At 44.4% G+C, this 25,445-nt stretch overlaps 1 protein-coding gene across 1 annotated transcript in view; it reads right to left on the bottom strand.

Moving 5' to 3' along the window:
- The window catches only part of LOC124595139, a 59,079-nt gene that overhangs the window by 12,322 nt on the left and 21,312 nt on the right, over positions 1 to 25,445 (bottom strand). The window contains exons 2-8 of the mRNA XM_047133738.1: positions 18,020 to 18,112; positions 15,793 to 17,117; positions 12,800 to 13,010; positions 7,780 to 8,045; positions 5,232 to 5,355; positions 2,706 to 2,920; positions 577 to 769 (exon numbers count right to left, since the gene is read on the bottom strand). Coding sequence (XP_046989694.1) covers positions 577 to 769; positions 2,706 to 2,920; positions 5,232 to 5,355; positions 7,780 to 8,045; positions 12,800 to 13,010; positions 15,793 to 17,117; positions 18,020 to 18,098 — 2,413 coding nt within the window. The 5' untranslated portion in view covers positions 18,099 to 18,112. The remainder of the gene's footprint in view (positions 1 to 576; positions 770 to 2,705; positions 2,921 to 5,231; positions 5,356 to 7,779; positions 8,046 to 12,799; positions 13,011 to 15,792; positions 17,118 to 18,019; positions 18,113 to 25,445) is intronic.

Raw genomic sequence — 25,445 nt, 5'->3', positions numbered from 1 at the left:
GTACACAGCTTGTGAATGACTTATCGCTCGACTAGAGTGTTCAGCATGTTCTCCGGAGATGAACTCTATCGAACATGCCTGGGATAGATTGAAACGGGCTGTTTATGGACGATGTGACCCACCAACCTCTCTGAGGGATCGCCGTTGAGGAGTGGGACAATGCCTTGATGAACTTGTGGATAGTATGGTACGACGAACACATGCATGCATCAGTGCAAGAGGACGTCCTAGTGGGTATTAGAGGTACTGGTGTCTACAGCAATCTGGACCAACACCTCTGAAGGTCTCGCTGTATGGTGGTACAACATGCAATATGTAGTTTTCATGAGCAATAATATATATATTCCTCAAAATGATTCTTCTGTTTGGTAGAACAACTTCTTAATTATAAATGAAAAACAGTTTCCCTTAGGCTACTCAGTACAAGTGCTTGTTCTATTGAACACTACATTGATTTGCTTGTTGTAATTCAGTCAGTAAATATTTCGATGCTGTAGTGGTTATATTGGGTCAGGTCAGGAATTGAGACTTAAGCTTAACCTCTACATGTGGAGGAGACTGTGGCCAAGCACTCACCGTGCGACATGCCGTAGTACTTGGGGTGGTGGAAGTGCGGGTTGTCGATGGCGTAGAAGTCGTAGCCCAGGTAGAAGGTGTGCGCCGCCCGTGGCGACAGGCTGGCGTCGTCCTGCAGTGTGGGGGCGGCGCTCAGCTCCGACATCACCAGCGAGTCGGTGGTGCCCGGCCCAGCATTCAGCGTGTTCAGCGACTGTTTGCAAACAAGTACACCCATACAGTCTACGAACACACACTCGTATAAAAAGAAATGCTGCACTTCGCAACTACTCAGAACGAGGAGGAGGAGAAATGCGGAGGATTGGATAGGGTTTCGTTTAACGTCCCATCGATGTAACGCCATTAGAGATGACGCAGAGGCTCTGAGAGGACGAGGATCACCTTGGAAGTTTGGAATGAGATTTGTTTTGATGAATACAACACTATGGAGTTGGTTACCTTTGGTTGTGTCATCCCGCTAGTTATTTACAGTGCGTGTTGTCTCCCTGCATACGCCGTCTTTTGTTTGCAACGATGGGTTCGCTTGACCTTTCCGAAGGAACCATTCCAGCATTTCTTAGGAGAAGAAAAACTTCTTAGCCGAGATTGTAATAAAACACTGTAATGTAGATGACCGGTTTCGGTGAAACAATGTTATCATGATCAGATCTGTAATATCATTACAAAAGGTGCTACAATCCGTTATAATGTGAGTGGGCTGTGTGCATCCCTTAGCGCTTGGCGTGGCACAATATCCATTGTAACATAGTTTTACCGAAACCGCCTATCCACAATAGAGTGTTTTATTGCGATCGTGGCTAAGAAGTTTTTCTTCTCCTAAGAAAGTAAATGCAGATCGCCCCTTCATACTCAGTATGAATAAACTAATGGATATTGTCTCAGAAAAGTAATTTTGCAGAACTTCATGTCATTCAAGGTCAAAAGAAATATTACAAAAAAACAAATTATTACTTGTTTGAGACCACAGAACCCTGAAAAGCATAGTGTGACATAATAAAGAGCGAACATTTATACTGCAGTCTCAATTTATTACACTTCAAGGGTTTCATAGATTCTACAAATATCTCCAAAGTTGTGGAGTTCATACGTAGGAGACCATTGTTTCAATGTTTCAAGGCTATGGACGGTTTTCCGACTGAAAATTTCACTCTCTGGTGGAATGTGCTATGAAACGGAGTTTAAAATCCTCATTAGGGAATGCACTCTTTCAAAGAGTGCAACATAAAAATGCTAAGCAGTAGCGTGCCATCCTCGAATACTATTTTTAAAGTTTTATTTAGAAGTTATGCACATTACGCCTATCGATGAGGGACCGGAAACGACAATGTTGCCACTCTTCAACCTTCGATTTGCAGACAAGAGGGAATATAAAAATAATTTTAATACGATGTGCATGGAGTGATGTTGATAATGCGAGTAGCGACGCTGATATAAGTGGAAACTCCTAGTAAATTGGGCTAAGGAAGTTTTATGTCGAAGGTAGTGGAGACGATGTTGTACCTAAAAGAATGTATGATGTGTAGGGAAGAAGAATGTAAGAATTAGGAGAGCAGAAGGGCTTCATATAGGCAGAGAGAGGGTGGATTGGAGGCTTTATTTGGGTTGGGACATATGGGATGGATTGAAGCTGACAGGTTAGGCAAATATCAGGCGTTATATCATGGTCTGGGAGAGAAGGGTGGTTAAAATTACCCTGGGTAAAAGGTTTGGACGTGAAAGGAAGACGGAGTATGCCGATAGGTGCGCATTATCGAGCTAGTGTACTCAAGGACGAGAGATACAACTTGCTGATAGGACTCACGTTTATGGGAATGTAGAACAGGCGAGAGGGTTCCAGGTGTTAGAGACGGTGAGAGCTGATACAGGATTCGAAATGGAGAAGGTAATCAGATAGCGACTAGCAGGTATGTCCCGCAATAAGTGGTTCTTTGCTGTGTGTACAGAGGAGACGGAGAAGACGAAGAAGATGAAGAAGAAGAGGATGATAATGATGATTAGTATTTTAGGCAAGGACATAAGCGGTCTGTGTACGGAGAAGGCAACAGTGTTAACTTTATTTATGTGGAAGTGGAGGTGCTAGCTGGGTATGGTCACAGTACTGGTTTAGACAGACAGCACGCAGTACTTACGAGGCCCGGTCGTTGGGCGTCCTCCCAGGAGACGTTCCCCGCTGGCATCGCGAGATCCGACCCCTGGTAGCGCAGCACTGCCACCTCGTGGGTCTTGGTGAACTCGGCGCCGCAGTCCATCAGACCCTGGAACCGCACCCAGTAGCTGGACACCGCCGCAGACGCCTCCAGCACGAAGTCCCAGCGCTCGCCCGCATACGTCACCAGCGACTCCACTGCCAACAAAGAGGGGAGCATTAGCTGGCACAGTACTTTAACGCTTTCACGATAGATTATCAGAGAACAAATGTGAATTTGCCGCATGTTATTGGTGAGGGGAAGCCTGATAATGGTTTCCAGACCACGCCAGTCGGTGTTTCTGGTTTATCATAATTACAGCTCGCACCTGTAGGTTAAGCTATCTTAAGTTTCGTTGCAAGCCCTCTGCTCTACTCCGCATCGAATTAGTTCATAGTTCCAGATAGGCAACTCAATAAGCAGACCTGCAAAGCTGGCTGCTGTCCCGCCTTCCCGTGAAATTCGACTCAACGAACTGCACGCACCTTTTGACGTTTGAAGCGTCACAAACGATGCCCCTACTGAGCACCAATAATATGAGTTTAAAACCTCGTGAGATTCTCCGTACTCTTTTTATTTATATCATGCAGATTTTAAACAGTAGTCTTCTGAAATGAACTTAGGAACAACGCTGAATGTCCCATCGCTCCTCGCTTTGAAAAATGAAACGCCAGGAAGCATTTTGTTTTCGTATTGTTACTTCAGATTACGACATTAATTAAAATAACGGTACATCATTGTCCTTCACTATGCAAAAAGTTGAAGTGAAAGGGTTAATTAGTTGATATTTACGTTAGGTGGTTAAAAGATAGGCTTCAGTTTGCATTTACATGCAGTTTAGGAAGTCCTCTCCCCCCTCCCCCCCTCTCTCTCCCCCTCTCTGCTAAAGGTTAACCATCCATTTCCATAATTTTACATAACAACAGCGACCGCTAGCAAAGATGTATAACGCTAACACTGCACTGCGCAACGCAATTAAGGGATCACTTTTTCGGTACCCCGTAAATGTCTCCGATTGCCGCGCACAAGTTTAAAATTTGGCTCAAAAGTGCCTACAGTTTTGCTGTGTCATAGAGCAAAAGCATGGCGCCTTCGACGTTACCCTCGGGGTCTGCGACGCTTCAGAAACCAGGGTGTCGACACGTGCTCTGCAGTTCAGGCGGGGTGCAAGACGGGCTAATGTTGTCACATTGGCACCAAATTTGACCACAATTCTGTCCAGCGCCACCGTAGCCGCGTCACACGATAGGAAGGTCGTCACACCCTCTCATAATCACATTTCACCCCTTCTTGTGATGCTTCTGCGATGGTCAGAACCGTGACTCCCAGCGTTGATATGACTTGGGTTTTCTTATGGGTGGCAGAGAAAAACATTTCCGATGCACCACCACTCAAAATCGACTCGACGATACCCCGGCGCTGACATACATGGCGTCAACGAAACCACCCTTTCCCTTTGGACGTTGATTTCCACACACTTCGTGGTCAAAAACGGCAGTTTGTGGTGTGATGAGCAACAAGACCACTTTCTTGATAAAGTTTGACACTGCTGACATCCACGGATGATTCAACCTTTCTCTAAGGACATGACGGACCAGGAACCCCACTGATCGTGGCCTGACCACTTTGGAGCGCACCAGAGCAAGCATTCGGTCGCGCTGCACTCCAAAGGGGTGTGATCGCATTCATTGTCTTGCAGACCTACGATGCGCTTAGAGTTGAGTTGGTCGGGGTGGGGGGGTAGGAGGGGGGGGGGGGGTTGTCAGCAGTGTGAAAGGTTGTCAAGAACGTGGTCGTGTTGCTCAACGCAATGCGAACTGTCGCTTTCGACGGCGAAATGTGTGAGAATAAGAGTCGTGAAGGCACGGGTGGTTTCATTCACGCCCTTTATGCCACCCCCTGAGGACTTTTCGAGTCGATTCTGAGCGGTGATGCTTCTGAAATGTCACCTATAAGAAAACCGCATGATTTAAACGCCGGTGGTCGAGGTTTTGATCTCCATCGTAGAGGCGTCTAAGGAAGGCGTGGAATGTGGGTAAGACAGGGTACGTCGGCCTGCCCATCGTCTGGCAAGTTTATGGTGCCGTTGAGCAGAATTATGGTGCAATTTGGCACAGATGTGTTATCATTAACCCAGCTTACACCTCACATGAACTTCTGATATGTCACGTGTCTGCACCACGCTGTTTGAAGCGTGACCGAACCCGAGAGTGGTGTTGCAAGGCTCCAAGCTTTTGCACCGTTATAGAGGAAGGTTGTAGACACCCTTGAGCCAATTAATGGCAGACAATTGCGAGGTTTCGGAACAATGAACCTTTAATTGTGTTGCTCAGTGTATCAAGGATCATCCATATGTGAAAAGGAAAGAAAGGTTGTTTTCTTGATAATGAGATAAAACTACGTTACTATATTTTGTTGAGCCTGTGTTAGTTGTATGGTCGGGTTTCTTACGAACACTGCGACACTCACCTCTTACGGGGTCGATGTCAGCGCCGTCACTGCTGATGACGAGGAGAGAATGACCGTCCACAGACATCTGAATGGGACAGTTCAGAAATCCGTTGTTGATCACACGGAACCTGTACCGTTTTCCCTGCGAGAGAAACAAGAATAACCTTTACATTTTTGAACTACATTAAGATAATAGCAGATTCACTTTTGTTCTTTAACGTGCATTTAAGCATATCACAAGAGAAGTCAATAACGTAAGATGTACTCGCATACCCGTCAGAAGACGTAACAGTTTTCATTAATTTAAGACAGAGAAGACGACATTAATCTTTTGTTCTTAAAAATAAGCACATCGATCAGAAATTTAGTGAGAATCGGGAGACATCGCGCAAACAATCGCCACGTGTCACAGTCTTGATAATTTCCTGAACTGAAAACTGAGACCACAAGTTTCTTCGGGTGTGCCGTATCCAACTGAAGCCACTCACTGATGGTTAGATCGCTTATAGCTATCAAACTGCGAAATTATTGGCTGCTACGTTTCACATGCCGTTTCAAATCCACATATTTTCTATGGGACTAATACAGGATGATTGTGAGGGCCAGTCGTGGTGCGATAGGCTACATAATTGCGTAAGTCTTCGTCAAATTAGGAACGTAGGAGCGCAGGCCTGTGAAGGCGGTTGTTGTCGTTTTGGAGAAGGGTAATGTGCGCAGCGTACTCATGGTGATTGGAAGAAAAGGCAACACAAGGTCCACATGAATTTACGGCCTCTGTGTTAGACTGATTTATCGCGTAATCGTAATTTAACGGATTTATTTCAGCACTGATGTGGATGACCTCACACTTTTCATTATTTAGGGTGAATTGCCAATTTTCGCACCATTCAGATATCTTTTCTAAATCGTTTTTCAATTTGTTTTGATCTTCTGATGCGTTTACTAGAGCCGGCCGCTGTGACCGAGCAGTTGTAGGCGCTTCAGTCGGCAACCGTGCTCCTGGTACGGTCGCGGGTTCGAATCCTGCTTTGGGCATTGATGTGCTGGATGTCCTTAGGTTAGTTAACTTTAAGTAGTTCTAAGTCTAGGGGACTGATGACCTCAGATGTTGTCCCATAGTGTTTAGACCCATTTGAACCATTTTGAAGTTTACTAGACAATAAACGACAGCATCACCTGCAGGCACCCTAAGGCGACTGCTCAGATTGTCTCCTAAATCATTTATATAGACAAGGAACAGCAGAGGATCTATCACGCTACCTTGGGGAACGCTAGAAATCACATTTGTTTAACTCGATGACTTTCCGTCAGTTACTACGAACTTTGACTTCTCTGACAGTAAATCACGAATCCATTCACATAACTCAGACGATATTCCATAAGCACGCAGTTTCACTACAAGCTGCATGTGTAATACAGTATCAAAAAAAAATGGCTCTGAGCACTATGGGACTCAACTGCTGTGGTCATAAGTCCCCTAGAACTTAGAACTACTTAAACCGAACTAACCTAAGGACATCACACACATCCATGCCCGAGGCAGGATTCGAACCTGCGACCGTCGCGGTCGTGCTGTTCCAGACTTTAACCGCTCGGCCACTCCGGCCAGCACAGTATCAAAAGCCTTTTGGAAATTTAGAAATATGGAATCAATTTGAAACCCCTCGTCAATTGCACTCAGCACATCGTGGGTGTACAGAGTTAGTTGTGTTTCACAAGAACAATGTTTTCTAAATCTGTGTTGATTGTGTGTCCGTAGGCTGTTCTCTTCGAGGTACTTCATAATGTTCGAACAGAATATATGTTCCAAAATGCTGCTGCATATCGACGTTAATACTACGGACATGTAATTTTATGGATTACGGTTAACTGATTGAACTTTTATTGTAAATTGAGAGGTTTTACAATTTTGATATTTATAGATTAGTCTTATATTGTACGCGAACATCTTGTGCAAAGCGTAGTGAAAGAAAATATACACTTAATTTTATCTATACAATTTTCTGATTTTCAGTTTATGTTTAGTTGGAGCAGGCATGATCATTTGTTCATCAAATGCCACCCATAGGTATGATCCTATGTATTTTCACTGGGCATTACTTAATTCAAATTTTTCTACCTGTTTTAAGGTCTTAATATAAGCTTCTTTGTATTTGATATTGTAGCATCTGAAGATGGAAATTGCGGGCCACAATCGCTTGTGACTGTGTCATCTAAAGTGATTATGTGAAAAATATAAAATAAAAAGAACTTTATGATGAGTCAGTCACTGAATTCCTTAAATTGAATGTCATTTCTTCCAAGGCATCTCCTTTCTAACACTTTCTCTCGTCTCCCCTTCGACACATCTTATTGTGCTTATTGCACACAACCGAGTGGATCATACATAGTTCTTTACCGCCATGACTTAACGTCAGCAGTAGAGACTCGTATGACAGCATTTACATCGTCGCTAAGTGACCTTTGTGCTCTTTTAAAGGGAGTGGCTAGTATAATGTCCGGTGGGCTCATCTGAGGAAGGCAGTAGCCGTGAGAGACCCTGGCACCTGCTGCGAGACGCACGCACCTGCTGGACTGTGAAGTGCGCCGGTGGGGGCCCCGGCTGCCCGCTGGCCCAGCGCAGTCCGCCGCGGCCGTTGACGAGTATGGCGGTGGGCTTGTTGTCTCCGGCGGCGTGGTGGTGGTTGACGAACTTGTCCACCCCCAGCGGCCGCCCCCAGTCCGCCAGCTGCAGCACCGGGCCCTCTTCGTCGTACAGCCGCGAGTGCGCGTCCACGGCTCGGGGCGTGCGCACCAGCAGCGCCCCGTACAGGCCGTCCGCGCGCTGACACCCTGCAACCACAGCACACCGCACTCTCACCTGCCGTTCTCCCGTTCTCTCTCTCTCTCTTTCTAGGACCGGTCCTTGGAGACTATCCTTACTTACAAACACACAATTAATTTACTACAATAATGAAAATAATTAAAAATTTTATACAAAATTCGACCCCGTTGCTACTTGCACTATTTGCTCCTAACACGCCATCTTTGCTTACTGCAGGTGTAAGTAGCCTATTTAGGTTTTCATGTTGGTAACGCCACGTAGCGCTCTGTATGAGAATCACTGACTGTGCTGTGTGCAGTTTGTGGCTGGTTTGCATTGTTGGAATATTCGCTATTGTAGTGTTGGGCAGTTGGATGTGAACAGCGCGTAGCGTTGCGCAGTTGGAGGTGATCCGTCAGCAGTGGTGGACGTGGGGAGAGAGATGGCAGAATTTTGAGAGCGGACGATTTGGACATGTGTCCACCAGAAAAAGGAAATTTGTAAGACTGGATGTCATGCACTGATATTGTATTTATATATAATGACTTTTGAACATTATTAAGGTAAATACATTGTCTGTTATCTATCAAAATCTTTCATTTGCTGACTATGCCTATCAGTAGTTAGTGCCATCCGTAGTTAGAATCTTTTATTTAGCTGGCAGTATTGGCGCTCGCTGTATTGCAGTAGTTCGAGTAACGAAGATTTTTGTGAGCTAAGTGATTCATAAAAGGTATAGGTTATTATTAGTCAGGGCCATTCTTTTGTAGGGATTATTGGAAGTCAGATTGCGACGCGCTAAACATGTTGTGTGTCAGTTTATTGATGATCAGAATAAGTAAAGAGAGAAATATCTGAGCACGTTCAGTTTTGCTCAGCTGTTTAAACGTAAGAGGTTTACCAGCACAGTCATTTATAAATTTCAAAAGGGGTCGTTTCACAGGGTATACTTTGTGGTGTAAAAAAAAGACTGGAAAAAGGAGCCTGTGACCACTGAAAGGCATAAGGAGCAGTCAAATGTAAACGAGACATATGAAAAAAGTTAAGTAAACTGTTTATTATATCAAAGGTAGCCGCCATAAGTGTTACTACATTTATCCCACTATGAGACAAGAAAGTCAATGTATTCATCCAAAAATCTTTGCGGTTGCCTAAGACGGGCCCACATGTTTCCGAGACTGTTTAGACTATCCTGCACAGGTTTCGCTGGGAACCCATTACACGTCGTCCATACAGTCCCGATCTCTTCCGTACGATTTCCATATTTTTACAGCCCTGCAGAAAGACATTCGTGGTCGTTAATTTACTTCGGATGAAGAGCTGCACCTCTGAATACAATCATGGTTCTCTAGGCAACTGCAAACATTCTTGCATGAAGGGCCTGACCGTCTTCTCTCACGGTGGGATTAAGCTACTAACACTTATGGTGACTACTTTTGAAATAATGAACAGTTTACTTATTTCTTTCCATCTGTCTGGGTTTCATTTACTGTACCTTATATTTACATTTTGTTCGTAATTGAAACTTACCTTAAGGAGCCGCCATGAGCGTTAGATGGTGACGAATTACTTTCATAGTAACACACTGTCTCGGACCATCGTCCGACTCATTACAACCGGCACGTGTTAACTATCATAAATCTAACAAGCGAGATCAAGAAAAATGTATTTCTCAAAATAGATCGTATGCTCCAATTTAAAAATTTCTAATTACCGTATATTACTGGTCACTTAAGAAATCGGAACATTACAAAGCATTGACGCCCCGACAAATATAGTTCCTTGTTTTATTTTCAGCTGCCATATAGTGCTACATGATATTCAAAACTCGTATGTACAATACATCCATGCATCATTAAATGGCATAAATCCACTTTATGAAGGTATGATCTCCCAAAATCGCATGGTGGAACGTGCAGTTACAATATGTGTGCCTGGTTACGGCAGTTTAGAATTTCATTTGGTATTTATAATGGTCACGTCAAAGTTAACGAAAAGTTCTCATTTGAAGAAAAGAAAATTTCACGTCAGCTTAAAATAATAATTGAAATATCTTATGTCACCTAATCTATACGATAGTTTTATTCAGTTGATGATAAAAAAATAATAGTTGACAAGCTGTGTAAGCTAGAATGAAGCAGCAGACTAAACAGAATTAAGCAGGCAAACGGTTTCAGTGTCGTGAACCTGGTGATTCGCCTGCAGGACCTGTAGATACCGCATGCAGCACATACAAGATAAATGGGTTGCATAAAATGCAGGGGCTTAGTACCTGTTACTTAAAGAACCACAATAATTTGTATGTCGTTGTTGGCATATTTATGTTGATTTTTCGGTTTAATTGCATGTGTCAATAGACGCTTTATGAATCAAAGTTGCATTGCGCTTTTAACAAGAGAAACCAAATTCTCTCTTGGTTGTACAATCATGAGTCAAGCAATACGGTAGGAAAGAACTGTCATGGACAGACTTTAAACCACACATTTCCATACAGTTTAGTTACTTTCGCAAGTAATAACTACTTTTTAACATGGTCAGCACATTTATACAACATAAGTTCTTTAGATACCCGCACAGAAGAAATCTGTGTTATGCTCATGCCACGACGTCACTGTATGACGCTGAACATTCATATGAACTTTTGTTTGAAGTTTAGACAGTTCAACATCTTGCCTAGAGCCCAAGTATCGTGGCTAGAGCCCAAGTACCGTTAAGAGTCTCGAATGACACAAATACTGCTTCGTTACCTGCTGCCATGAATATTGGTTGATGTCATGCGATATGTTGCAAATAGGAATTGCCTGCTATGATTTTGATGGCAGGTATTGAGAAATTCTTCTCTGCATAACTCTGTGTTTTGCGCCTATTCTTCCTTTATCAATTAATTTACGATATGGTATGTGCCCATGATAATTTTGTTTCAGGTTACATCTTGTCTAGTTTGTCTTCTGTCCGTCTTCAGACTGGTTTGACGTGACACGCCACGCATTGCTCTCCTGTGCCAAGCTCTTTTTCATAGCAGTACTTGCACACAACGTCCAAAGTTATTTGGTGGATAAATTCCAATCCCCCACAGTTTTTACGCTCTATAGCTTCGTCAAGCACTGGTTTAGTTACCAAAAAGTTTCCCTTGGTAGGGACCGCACCACACATTCAGCTTAAGGGTCTGTAGGTCCTAAGTACGGCCCCGCTCCTGAGAGCGTGTTACCGAGCGACGTGGCGCAGCGGTTAGCATATTGCACTCGCATTCGAGAGGCCGGGGGTTCAGACTTTCTAGATTTAGGAAGTTTGGAAGTTCGTGGTAAGGTCTTACGAGACCAAACTGCTGAGGTCATCGGTCCCTTAGCTTACTTACTACTTAATCTAACTTAAGCCAACTTACGCTAAGGCCAACAGACACACCCATGCCCGAGGGAAGACTCGAACCTCTGACAGGAGGAGCCGCGCGGACCGTTACAAGACGTCACAGACCGCTCGGCTACCCTGCACGGCCTAGATTTACGTTTTCTGTCACTAAATATATCGCACATTGTCAGAACAGGAGAAAGCGATCATGAGCAGATAATCAATTGTGAAGTTGTAAAGTTGTAAAAAATTTAAAAACTTTCTATGAAACTTGTTAAAACTTTCAAAATGGAGCATTAGAAAATTTTTACAAACTGGTGACTAGCCTCGGTAGCTCAGTTAAAATCTTCAGATCTGAGAAGAGACAAACGAGAAGAAATGTTGCCTTAAGTAACAAAGTTATGTAACAATTGCTATTGGCTTACTTTTTAAAAAAAATTAGAGGGTATTAACATACTACATGTAGTATTATAAATGCATTGGCAGTGTACAAGACGATTGCATCTTCCTTAACATTCTTATTTTAAATCTCCAGGTTAAATGTGCCACGTACAGCCAAAACGAACCTAAGGGAAATATCTTATGAAGTGGCAAACAAATAAGAATAATTCATTTAGAGAAAGGCTAATTCGTTGAATGTATTACGTTACCTATGACAGCAATTGCTTACCGATGCTGGCTGTAACTGAAATAATTACATGGGAGCTTCAACGTATAAAAAAAATTTACGATGCTTTGCAGGCTTTTCTGTTTCAGTTGCTGTAATAGATAACGTGCTACGTTCAACAAATTAGCCTTTGTCTAAATAGACATTTCTTATTATTATTTGTTTGCCAGTGCATAATATGTTTCCCTTAAATTCTTGTAAGGCGGTACATAGCACATTTTGCCCTTGACTCAAGCTAAGAATGTTATGGACGATGCAACGGTCTAGTATATTTATAATACTGTATATGGTATGTTAATTCCCTGTAAATTTTTTTAAAAGTAAGCCAATAGTAATTTTTGTATAACTTTGTTACTTAAGGCAACATTCCTTTTCGTTTGTCTGCTCTCAGATCTAAAGATGGTAGTTAAGCTACCGAAACTGGTCATCACTTTGTGAAAAAGGAATTGTAATGTTAAATGTGATTGAGACAAAAAATTTCGAAGGTTTTAAAAAGTTTTATAGAAAATTTTAAATCTTTTTTTTTAAACTTTACATGTAACTGATTTTCCGTGATTCCCATAAATCGATCAAGGGAAATGCGGGGATGGTTCCCTTGAAAGGGCACGGCCGATTTTCTTTCCATCCTTGAAACATTCAACGCTTGTGCTCCGTGTCTTGTCGATGGGACGCTTAAGCCAAATCTTCCTTCCTCCCGGGTGCGTGTGTAGTTTATTAGCGGTTGCACTAACTTGCTCTGCCGTTGCGGTGTAGCACGCCTGCAGTACGTACCGGTGTGTGAGTGCCAGAAGTGCGTGCCCGGGGTCTCCGCGACGAAGCGGTAGCGGAAGGCGGAGGCGGGCCCTATGGGACACTGCGTCACGAAGGGCACGCCGTCCATGTGCGGCGAGCCGCGCTGGTGCTGGCCGTGCCAGTGCACGCTGGTCGTCTCCTCCGTCATGCCGTTCACCACGTCCACCTGCACGATGTCGTGTTGGCACACCTGCCACACGCACACACCCTGCTTCAAACCTCAGGCTCCGTACAGTCAAACAAGAAACATACAGAATCTGTGTTAAATAAGGCAACTGATAGAGGCACCAGAGCAGGAGGTCCATTCTTAGGCACACTTGTTTTCCTTATGTAGGAAACTTCAAGAAGAAACTCAGTTCGAGGGAGTACCACTGCGCTGCAGCTCCTCGTTGTGCATTAAGCAATGAGGTTTTTCTTCTGAAGCTCTGTCACCAATATCACACTCTACTGAGCGCATTCGTAAATTGGCCACCAGGGGAAAACACCTATTTGGTACAGAGGCGGAATCCGACTTAATGACATTCGCAATTTCCTTGCTGGTTATGGTGGAGATATCAGGTTTGACAACTTCACGGAAGAAAATAGAAGATTTTAGGCCCAAATTTTTATTTATCCACTCTCTCTTTCCTCGTGTTTAGGTAACGGCCTTGCCGCAGTGGGTACACCGGTTCTCGTGAGATCACCGAAGTTAAGCGCAGTCGGGCGTGTCCGGCACTTGGATGGGTGACCATCCGGGCCGCCATGCGCTGTTGCCATTTTTAGGGGTGCACTCAGCCTCGTGATGCCAATTGAGGAGCTACTCGACCGGCTAGTAGCGGCTCCGGTCACACAAAATCATCGTAACGACTGGGAGAGCGGTGTGCCCCTCCTCTCCGCATCCTCAACTGAGGATGACACGGCGGTCGGATGGTCCCGATGGGCCACTTGTGGCCAGAAGGCGGAGTGCTTCTTTCCTCGTGTTTATTCTGTCAAAAGAATTCCGGTGTTTTTTGGTTTTGTCGGTTTTTGAAAGTCTATTTTAAACTTCACTATTGCCACTATCTTTAGTGAAAGGTGCAAACTCTAAATATCGCTTAAGGAAAAAAACGCTTTTTGATGAATTCTTTGTGTCTGCGTAGAGAGTATGGCTCGGTGGATCAGTCATAAAGTACCAAACTACAAATCTAAGGATTTTGGGTTCGATCCCGATCAATCCTAGTATTTTTGTCTGTCGGCAAGATCTACTTTCTCCTCTGGCAATGTTTAACGATATGAAAAATGCCGAGTTACACCGTCATTCGGAATCCACTTTAAACTGTAGGTCCCCAAGTAGCTGGCTGGGTCTATCAGTCCAAAGGTTGGAGGAAGGCAGCAGCATAGCACTACAACAGGGTACAGCACTGGGTGTTGACGACAGCATTGCGTAACTACTTTACGATCTGAGCGTATCGTCTCAAATTTCACATTATTTTCGGCTTGAGGAAAGGTTTTTTTTCTTTGCGGATTACAGCACAACGGTCTGCATCAGGTATTTATATTCAGTAAATTTTATCATTCAGCATGCTCCATATAACATATACAGACCCGTACGTTGTAATGCATGAAGATACTCTTTTCCTCAAGACCAAAATAATGTAAAATTAGTGCATGAAATTCTCTTTGCCTTCTGACGAGGGTCTGAGCCCGAAACGGGTTATAAAAAAATAAAACTTTGATCAGAAAGTGTGGCTGGTTGCAATTTTTTTTGCTCAGTGATAAATACAGTCGCAGTGTGCACAAACCATTACGGATAAAATGATGTGGTGTAAACTCTGTTCTGTGCCTTATCGTATTTTAACTGTGGCATGTCGTGTTTTCCAAGACGGAGATTGGGTATCAGGTCAGCGTTTGCCTCCACAGGTGTAGAAAACCACCACAAAACAGCACTCTGGCTGTCCAATACACCGGACCATCTGTCGTTAATCGCAGAGCGTTTTAGATGCAGGTCTGGCTCACCTGCTATCTCGCAAGCCAGCGCGCTGGGCGTTAAGCTATGCGAGCAGGTTATTTTATTTACTCAACCAGATTTAGTCATTATTTTATAGAGTGCACGCAACTTATTTCAAAGCCAAATGGCTCGATCTTCCCGCACAAGGATGCAGGACTCAGTTTACCAGTACATCTGCAATATATATGTTCTGATGGCGTGCTTGCGGAAACTAGTGTGAAATACGGGGGTAGTGATTCAGGACTCTGATTAAGACCTCAAAGAATCTCAGTAACAAAAAAAATGGTTCAAATGGCTCTGAGCACTATGGGACTCAACTGCTGAGGTCATTAGTCCCCTAGAACTTAGAACTAGTTAAACCTAACCTAAGGACATCACAAACATCCATGCCCGAGGCAGGATTCGAACCTGCGACCATAGCGGTCTTGCGGTTCCAGACTGCAGCGCCTTTAACCGCACGGCCACTTCGGCCGGCTCTCAGTAACAAACAAGAACTCTCTATCATACAGTGTAAACTTTGACGGCGGGTATTTAGTCCAGTTAAAATTTCCCGAAAGAAAGGCCTTGATTAATATATAAAACTATTCCTTGATGTTTCTTCTCCGAAAGTGGGAGACACCTTCGGAGGTAAAACAGCAGTAGCATCAAGGGCCTGAATACCGTCGAATTTACAGGGCACTACCTTTCGGCTCATGATGCCGACTGCTTGATTATCTTTGGAAGTTACCATCACGTAACGAATGGTGATGCCCTCCGTACAGCTCTGTAAATTCGGGAACCCCTCGAGCCCTTCATACAGCTATGGCGTTACCTCCAAATATGTTTCCCACAGTCGGAGGGGATAGTTTTATGCTGGGACCGTGGTCTTTCATCCTGCAAGTTTTTACTGAACCAACGAGTATCTTTTGTACCGCTGAAATTCTGGTGACGAGTTTGTCACCATCACTAGGATTCGAATCACCCTTTCTGAATGATAAAAATTATGATAAAATATGATGATACTCACGCTGATGGTGGGTCCGGGCATCTGCCTGTTGGCGACGATGATAGGGCGTTCGATCCCATCGGCGGGCACGCAGTGCGGCCGTTCGCAGTCGGACGCGTTGTTGGGACAGCCGAAACACGCTTTGCTCATCGTGTGGTACCACTCCACGTGGAACGTGAACTTGCAGACGCGCGGCGGCGCCCCGAGCTCACACGGCCGCGAACAGTCACCGCCGGCGTCGACGTCTGCGTCTCCGTCATCGAAGTGACTTCCGCCAATCTCGTTGTCCTCCTCCGACAGCGGTTCGGTGTCACGATGGTAATATTTGTCTTCCAGCTGTCTCCCTGTGGCCTCTTTCGTCTCAGAACGATGAACTCCCCAGTCCTCTGAAATAACCGTAGTCTCTCCCACAAACTGCTCCGTCTCTGTTGTCACGTCCATCAACTTCACCGACTCAGATTCCATCTGCTGCACAGTGGTGTCATGGTCGACTAGTGGTGTCACACCAGCTTCCTGATGGTCAAAGTTCTCTGCCGGCTCAGTCGCCGTGACTCCTTCTGCAATGTCATCCAGTCTTTCGGTCGCTGGCTGCACTGGTAGAGATACTTTGCTCTCATTCTTTGCTGTTTCCTCCACGGCAGAATAGTCAGTTGGTGGATCAGTCACCATTTCTACAGTTGCGGCCACGTCAGCAATCTGCGGAACGCCCGAATCTTGTTTATCACTTACAACAGTCTCGTAGTACGTCCACTTCATCGCACCTCTGTTTTCTTCCATTGGCGTCACAGCAGTAAGCACTGTAGGCTGCTTGTTAACAGCTGTAGTTCCGATCTCGCTGCCAACTTGGCCGGGCACCTGACCAATATGGCTACTGCCAGATTGCGAGATATCGATGACTGGAGCTTCCTTTGTCGCGTCTGCAGGTGCTTCGTTTCTGCCGGGAAGAAACTTGGCTCCAACTCTGACTATGTCTTCCAATTGTTTTGGAAGTATGAGTCCGCCTTCGCTATCCAGCGAGGAGATTTCGCGACTTTCATTTGCAACTGTGAGGCTGGAGTCGGGAGCGTCGCTAGACTGTTCCACTAACGTTCCCACTTCCGGAACGTTTATTATCGGTTGTGCAGAGTCCGTCGTCAAGGAAGTATCGTCTATCACACGGGGATCCCCAACGACTGTCTGGAAATTTCCGGTTGAGGCAAAGTTCGGGGTTCCTCTGCTGACGACGAACCTCTTGAAGTTGGATTTTAGAGCTCCGCCGGAAGGTTGGTCTCCACCGACGACAGGGATGCCGTAACTTGCGCCAGGGAACTTTGCATCAAATGTTGCAGCTTCCACTATTGCAGGATCTGCAAAACAAAAGGAACTGCGTTATTAGTTTACACAATGTATCGAGGACATTTCTAAACTTCCTTGGAAATTTCTAGAACATATGAAAGGTGCTGTACGCATCGTACAGTTTATCTCATTTATCTTGTTCATCTCAACTTTTTGCACAGATGCAAAATAAAAAAAATGTATCAAGCAATGTTGTTTAGCCACCAAAGAACATTTAGTCAACTTGACTGCCTTTCTTTTAGATTTATTTGTTATGAGGATATGAACAGCACGTCCTTTTAGGATTGCGTACGTCAATAGGTAAAAATGGATTCATTATCGAATCATGTTGTTGTCCATCTGTATGTACAACTGCTGCAAACATTTTTGCTCAGGAACGTGTAGACATATGAAGCTGAAATTTATATCACACACTACTCTCTTCGCATTGTAAAAAACTGGTGCTTCTCAGACAGTGCAGTCGAACGATACGACCATTTATGTCACATTTTTTTATACTCGCAAACTCTCTCAACAAAACCTATAGGGTACTTCCCGGTGACCTAGAATAATGAAATTTACCAAGAAACAAGTTTTCATAGTACAAGTGAGGGGAAAATAACGAAAACTTTTAATTTTTTTGTCGTTTGTTATCCGACTGCTTGCCTGCCTGGTCACAGTGAGTGGCAAACCTGACGACAGCTGAGTTCCGTCTTTCGAACTGCGAGAGCGCTGCCGTCGGGTTCTGTAGTTAATTTTAAAGCATGTGCGGAATACACACAGCGCAGTAATACACTGGTGAACGGAGGAAGTCTTCGTGTCTTCGATGGATCACCTGAGGATGGCAGGCTGCTGCACACTCGAAATATCGTGGTGTGTATTGAACGACAACCTGCTGCAAGCCCGAAACTTCTTAAATAAGAGGAGAACCAACCTTTCAACACGGCAGCGTTCAGTCCAAGGATGCAGCTGAGGATGACAGCCCCTGCCACGAGACGTCTGCAGGGCTCCATGGTGGACACAGTTCCTGAAACAGTGAAAAGAGCACCGCTGATCCACCGCTCCAAGCCTATGACTCACAGCAAACGCGACATAACTGCTCGACGCAATATAACGGGAAAAAGAACGCGACGCGTTTCTAGGAATTTCTGTTACGCTGTGTGCAATAGAACCGTTCTATTCCTTTATAACTGGAACGGATGCTGGATACACGTTTATTTCCGAGAGTACTATCGATAATCTAAAGTCGACAGAGCAACCAAAAAGAGTGCATTCTTTCGGCACCAATTCTGTGATGTTCCTTACCTGCACTACTGGTGGATCTGATTTCAGAACAACAGGTACGTTTTGTTGATCACTAAGACGCATAGCGGGTCTTGAAGATGGTGTATTCTCAGACCGAAACCAGCTGCATACAAATAAACCAGTAAATACGACTGTTGGTGATATCGAAAGATACAGTAACAAATGGTTCAAATGGCTCTGAGCACTATACGACTTAACTTATGAGGTCATCAGTCGCCTAGAACTTGGAACTACTTAAACCTAACCAACCTAAGGACATCACACACATCCATGCCCGAGGCAGGATTCGAACCTGCGACCGTAGCAGTCGCTCGGTTCCAGACAGTAGCGCCTAGAACCGCACAGCCACTCCGGAAGGCGATACAGTAACAGCTGTGGTCCCAGTGTACACCAGAAGACTGATGTACGGAGGGGTTTGTTGAATCTATGTACACAACTATACTCGAATGTTTTTTCGTGAGCATGCTCCTACGAGTGAGGCAGAGCGATGACCACATTAAACGTGCTATGCTGGCTCAGTTGGCAATAGCGTTGCCCACGAAGGGCAAAGGCCGAGATTCGAGTGCTGGTATGGCAAATATTCTTCCTACAAACTACAGGATGTTTCAAATAGATTCATTTGATTTCATAGGACTATCACGAATGAAGACAGACACCTGAGTCAATTACAACTTAAAACGACGGTCGTTTTTCCCGCGTGAAAGGGACAGTGAAAAAGGGGAGGGAGCGGGGGCGGCCAGGTGAGTTGTAGTCGTACCAGAAGTACTCACCGCGATGCACCGCCCTGTGGCTCTCTCTGTATAGATGTAGACAGGGCTCCAACACATTTTATTCGGCATGATCAGTTTGGTTATACCTACAATTCCCAGCATGCATGCTTCCTCAAACCTATTCCTGTAGGCCACCTAAAACTGGTGGTTTGTGTGCGGACATTTTATCAGCATACCATCATGAACATCAACTGCTGAATGAGCAGCTGACGTTCGTGGAGGCATATTGCGCTCCGTTCATCGCCATCGTCTGCTATCATGTTAGAAATAGTCTGAAGAGGGCCACATTCTGACCGAAACCGGTACGTTATAAATAAATATTTTCTTGCGGTCAAGACTGTTTTAATACATTTTTAAGCTCTTGCTTCATGAAAAGGTCTCTTTTTACACATTATAAGAGAGACGTTTGACACTCTTTTTCGATGCATGCTGATCCTTGAGCTGAACTAAATAAAAGATGGCGGATACTTCTGTTTACATCGGCTGTTCATTTGATATTCCGAAGAACTAATAGCTCACAATAATGGTTACACCTCTGACACCATCAAAACTTGACAACAGAATTAAAAACAAATACAGTAACAAAGATAGCTCTATCGACCACATCAAACAGCACTTTAGCACAAATAGCTCCTCAAAACTCTGAAATATGTCGGCTTACCATTCATTGGTAAGGTGTCACATCAGACTGCATATTTATTCTATCCTAAAAATAACAAAATTAGTTTTTCCACACACAATAAAATGAGAGACAAAATGGTTCATAACTTAAAGAATGAAGTACACCGCAAGTTGGGAATTTATAAACTGAACTTTTCTGTGTGTCCTGAATTTTATAATGGCCAGACTGGTACGAATTTCAGCGTACGATACCGATAACACGTCGATGCTCTCTGGCTGAAAAATCTAAATAAATCAGCTTTCTCAGCTCACTTGGGTCAACGCAGAAACACAGAGATAACAATCGAAGAAAACTTAGCAAGATTACATGTTGCGGAAACAAAGGTACGAATGAATTTGTTTCAAGAATTAGAAATGTAGGATCACATTCACAGTAAACATGACTGCATCCGGAATGATGAACTACGATTAAGAAACAAAATGGTCTTTCAAAATTTCATACAATCCTTAGAATTTCAAATGATAGAAACAATAATTAATTGAAGGAGAGAATATTCTTCTTTGGCAGTTACCAGCATCTTTCAAACATAATTAAGTGTATAACTTTGAAATTATCTGTACTGCAAAGAAGTATCTCTGCAGGAACTCTAGATGTACGCCTATCTGCATACCGGTAAATTTTTAGCTCATCAAATCAGCAGCCGACGTAAACAAATGTATCTGCCATCGTGTATTTAGTTTAGCTCATGGATGAGCATGGATCTGAAAAGAGAATCACATCTCTCCCTTATACACTGAAGAGCCAAAGAAACTTGTTCACTTGCGTAATATCGTGTAGGGACCCCGCGAGCACGCAGAAGTGCCGCAAGACGACGTGGCATGGATTCGACTAATGTCTGAAGTAGCGCTGAATGGAACTGACACCATGAATCCTGCAGCGCTCTCTACAAATCCGTAAGAGAACGAAGGGGTGGAGACATCTTCTGAACAGTACGTTGCAAGGCATCAGATATGCTCAATAATGTTCATGTCTGGGGAGTTTGGTGGCCAGTGGACGTATTTACACTCAGAAGAGTGTTCCTGGAGCCACTCTGTGGCAATTCTGGACTTGTGGGGTGTCGTATTGTTCTCCTGGAATTGCCGGTCTGAATGCATAATGGACATGAATGGATGCAGGTGATCAGACAGGATGCTTAGTACGTGTCACTTGTCAGAGTCGTATCTAGGCGTATCAGGGGTTCCATATCACTCTAATTGCATACGCTCCCACACCATTGCAGAGCCTCCACCAGCTTGAACAGTTCCCTCCTGACATTCAGGGTCCATGGATTCGTGAGTTTGTCTCCACACCCCTATACCTCCAGCCACTCGATACAATTTGACTTGTCCGACCAGGCAACATGTTTCTAGTCATCAACAGTGGAATGTCGGTGTTGACGAGTCCGGGCGAGGCGTAAAGGTAGGTGTCGTGCAGTCATCAAACACAGTGGACCTTCGGCTCCGAAAGTCCGCATCGATGATGACTCGTTGAATGGTTCGCACGCTGACACTTGTTGATGGCCCAGCATTGAAATCTGCAGCAATTTGCGGAAGGGATGCACTTCCCTCGCGTTGAACGATTCTCTTCAGTTGTCGTTGGTCCCATTGTTGCATGATCTTTTTCCGTTTGTAGCGATATCGTAGATTTGATGTTTTACCGGATTCCCGCCGGCCGGGAACTGAAGACCTTAGAAGTTAAGTCCCATAGCGCTCAGAGCCATTTGAACTATTTTTTACCGGATTTCTGATATTCACGGTACACTCTTGAAGTGGTTGTACGGGAAAATCCCCACTTCATCACTACATCGGGGATCCTGTGTCGCATCGCTCGTGCCCCTACTGTAACATGACGTTCAAACTCACTTAAATCGCGACAACGTGCCGCTATAGCACCAGTAACCGATCTAATAACTGCACCATATAGGCGCTGCCGACCGCAACGCCATATTCAGCCTGTTTACATATCTCTGTATTTGAATACGCATGCCTATACAAGTTTCTTTGGCGCTTCAGTGTATTATGTAATCGAGAGCATTTCATGATGTAAGTACAATGTATAGAGCTGATATGGAATGTAACATCTTTTGTACACTGTGTAATCACTAGACTTCGTTACATTTTAGGACACATAAATAAAGATTGCTAAGAAATCAACGTTGCCGTTTGACGATGGGCTTAGGCCCGGAACTAGTAACGGTACAATAAAATTATATCTAAAAAAAACTTGTGGCTGGTTACAGTATTCCGTACGAAAGGAGCTACCACGTTCTTTAACCGTATGGATGAAATAAACATAAAATTAATTACGTAACTTTATGTTTAGAAGCAACGATTAAAACCTTGCGACCGCTCATTGCAAATGCAAATGCAAAATCAAGATACGTGTATGTTAGAGAGAGAGAGAGAGAGAGAGAGAGAGAGAGAGAGAGAGAGAGAGAGAGAGACTCTCTTTAACGAAGGACTTTTGCATGTGTTTTTCTCTTGTGTCGGTGTGAGGAATCAGTCCTCACAGTTTCTAGGACAACCTACGCAGAGGCGTCACGCGCTGTTTTACGCTAATGGAGTATGAGTCGGCGCTCCTGGGCGTTACCACGCGGAAGCAGCGGGCTGCGGCCCTCCGGGTCATGCACGTCTGGTAACGAGCCGGCTGCTGAGAAGGCGCCAAGGACGGCCTTGTGCTGATGTTGCCATTGTGACGTAACCGCGAGTCACGGACCCCAGCCTTCAACAGTTAGGCGCGTCGCGGCGGCACTGTTCCCACAGCTGTTTGCTTATTAATAGAGTTAGTGTCCTCTCGCGCGGCAATTTTCTTCAGCGCTGTCGTAAAGGACGAAGGTCTCCTGGGCAACGCTCCATTACCTATGCTGACGATGTTGAGAGAGAGAGAGAGATAGGAACCCGCACACTGTAGTGAAAATACTTTAGTTGCAATTACTTCGGGAGCGTAAATAGGTATATTCTCCTCGATGAGTGGGAGGAGGACTAGAAGGAGGAGGAGGAGGAGGATGAGGAGGGAACAGCTTAAGATGCAACTGCAAAGAAGTGGCTGTGGAGACACAAACCGCACGGCAGCATCCATGTGTCTGTCCAGTGGCTCTCGTAATATAACTGAATGCAACCCGTTGCAGTGTAGCGTCTGTGTTCGTACGAGGCCGGCCAGGGTGGCCGAGCGGTTCTAGACCCTACATTCTGGATCCGCGAGACCACTACGGTCGCAGGTTCGAATCCTGCCTCGGGCATGGATGTGTGTGATGTCCTTAGGTTAGTTAGGTTTAAGTAGTTCTAAGTTCTAGGGGACTGATGACCTCAGAAGTTAAGTCCCATAGTGCTCAGAACCAGTTGAACCAGTTGTTCTTACGACAGCTGAGACATCAAAACAGTGCGCAACTTGACTGCTCGGCAGAGTGAGGGAAAGTTTATAGGACCAGCTGAATAGGGTAAACAGCCTATTGGCAAGGTGACCACGTGCAAATCAGATTTTTGTGTTTTTTTATATCTAGTAGTATGTTACGTTAAGTTCGCAGCTCAAATATCAATCACCCAAAATATCTCGAAGCAACTCCCAAAATTTCTCGAGAAAATAAACCTCGAAATTATCCGAACAGTTTTAATATCCCAAACATAAACAAGTTCCTTTTCTTGATGGGCCATGTGGTTCTATGGTAGAATGGTCGCCTGCCACTTGTGCAGCCCGACGTCAAGAGTGCAGGCATTGTGTGACGTGAGAGACTTGTTTTGTGTTAGTGCCATCGTATGTCGTAGCCATTGCCAGTGAGTAGTCAGCAGCAGAGAAAAGAGAAAGCAAAAGCAAAAATTAATTTTCCAAAAACAAAACGAAGTAACACCGAAAAGATATCACTGAACTTGTAATAAAAGAGGATAGCTTTAAGAGGAAAAGCTGAAACGAAAAATAATGTAACAGTTATTAATAGTTGTGCTATTTGTATGTACACACTTAATCGAATAAAGTTTCATGATTGGTTAAAAAAAAGTTCCATTCCCAGCTGTGGTCAAAGTTTTAAACAACGGGCATCTTCCATGACCTTTCCCATAAAGCGTAAAAATACATAAAATGAAACAAAAAATTTATTTGTAATTTTTTAAAATTTCAACAACCTTTATTTATAATGTTTCATAACAGTTCGGTAATTAAGGATTTATAATTCCAATGAAAACTGGATTTTTGTGTTCGATATGCAATTAAAAATAAGATTTGCGTTTTTCATAAAAATTACAGTTCATTAACATATATTTGATGAATTTTCTATTTACATGACGTAAATATTCGAACCGACTGGAAAAAAAGAAAAAAATGATGACCAAAACGAGAATCGAATCAGCGGTATCATTCTCAAATGCTAACGATCTTTTTTCATCTTTTTTTATTTTAAGCTTCACAGAAATGCTCGTATAACATGCACTTTGTTTAAATATTTTAATCGGTCAGGACTCGAAACCAGGACCCCTACGTGGCAGGCAAGCATCCTAACAAAGAGCCACGCTGTCTTTCGAAATAGAGACATAAAAAAAGTAGAGATCAACATAAACATCATTTCTGCCCTTTTTATTGGTTATGAAAACCACACATTGCATGTTGTACCACCATACAGAAAGACCTTCAGAGATGGTGATCCAGAATGCTGTACACACCGGTACCTCTAATACCCAGTAGCACGTCCTCTTTCATTGATGCATGCCTGTATTCGTCGTGGCATACTATCCACAAGTTCATCAAGCTACTGCTAGTCCAGATTGTCCCAGTCCTCAACGGCGATTCGGCGTAGATCCCTCAGAGTGGTTGGTGGATCACGTCGTTCATAAACAGCTCTTTTCAATCTATCCCAGGCATGTTCGATAGGATTCTTGTCTGGAGAACATGCTGACCACTCTAGTCGAGCTATGCCGTTATCCTGAAAGTCATTCACAAGATGTGCACGACGTGGGCGAGAACTGTTGGTCATGAAAACGAATGCCTCACCAATATGCTGCCGTTATGGTTGCACTATCGGTAGGAGGATGGCATTCACGTACTATACAGCCGTTACGGCGCCTTCCATGACCACCAGCGGCATACTTCGGCCCCGCATAATGTCACCATAAAACAGCAGGGAACCTCCACCTATCTGCACTCGCTGGACAGAGTGTCTAAGGCGTTCACCCTGACCGGGTTGCCTCCAAACACGTCTCCGACGATTGTCTGGTTGAAGGCAAGTGCAACACTCGTCGGTGAAGAGAACGTGATGCCAATACTGAGCGGTCCATTCGGCTTGTTCTTGGGACCATCTGTACCGCGCCGCATGGTGTCGTGGTTGCAAAGATGGACCTCGCCATGGACGTCGGGAGCGAAATTGTGCATCATGCAGCCTATTGCGCAATAGTTTGAGTCGCAACACGACGTCATGTGGCTGCACGAGAAGCATTATTCAACATGGTGGCGTTGCTGTCAGGGTTCCTCCGAGCCATAATCCGTAGGTAGCGGTCATCCACTACAGTAGTAGTGAGCGGCCTGAGCGAGGCATGTCATCGACAATTCCTGTCTCTGTGTATCTCCTCCATGTCCGAACGACATTGCTTTGATTCACTCCGAGACGCCTGGACACATCCCTTCTTGAGAGTCCTTCACCG

This window comes from Schistocerca americana, chromosome 2 (assembly GCF_021461395.2).
Source record: "Schistocerca americana isolate TAMUIC-IGC-003095 chromosome 2, iqSchAmer2.1, whole genome shotgun sequence".
NCBI classification, from domain to species: domain Eukaryota; kingdom Metazoa; phylum Arthropoda; class Insecta; order Orthoptera; family Acrididae; genus Schistocerca; species Schistocerca americana.
This window is presented reverse-complemented; position numbering and strand designations above follow the sequence as displayed.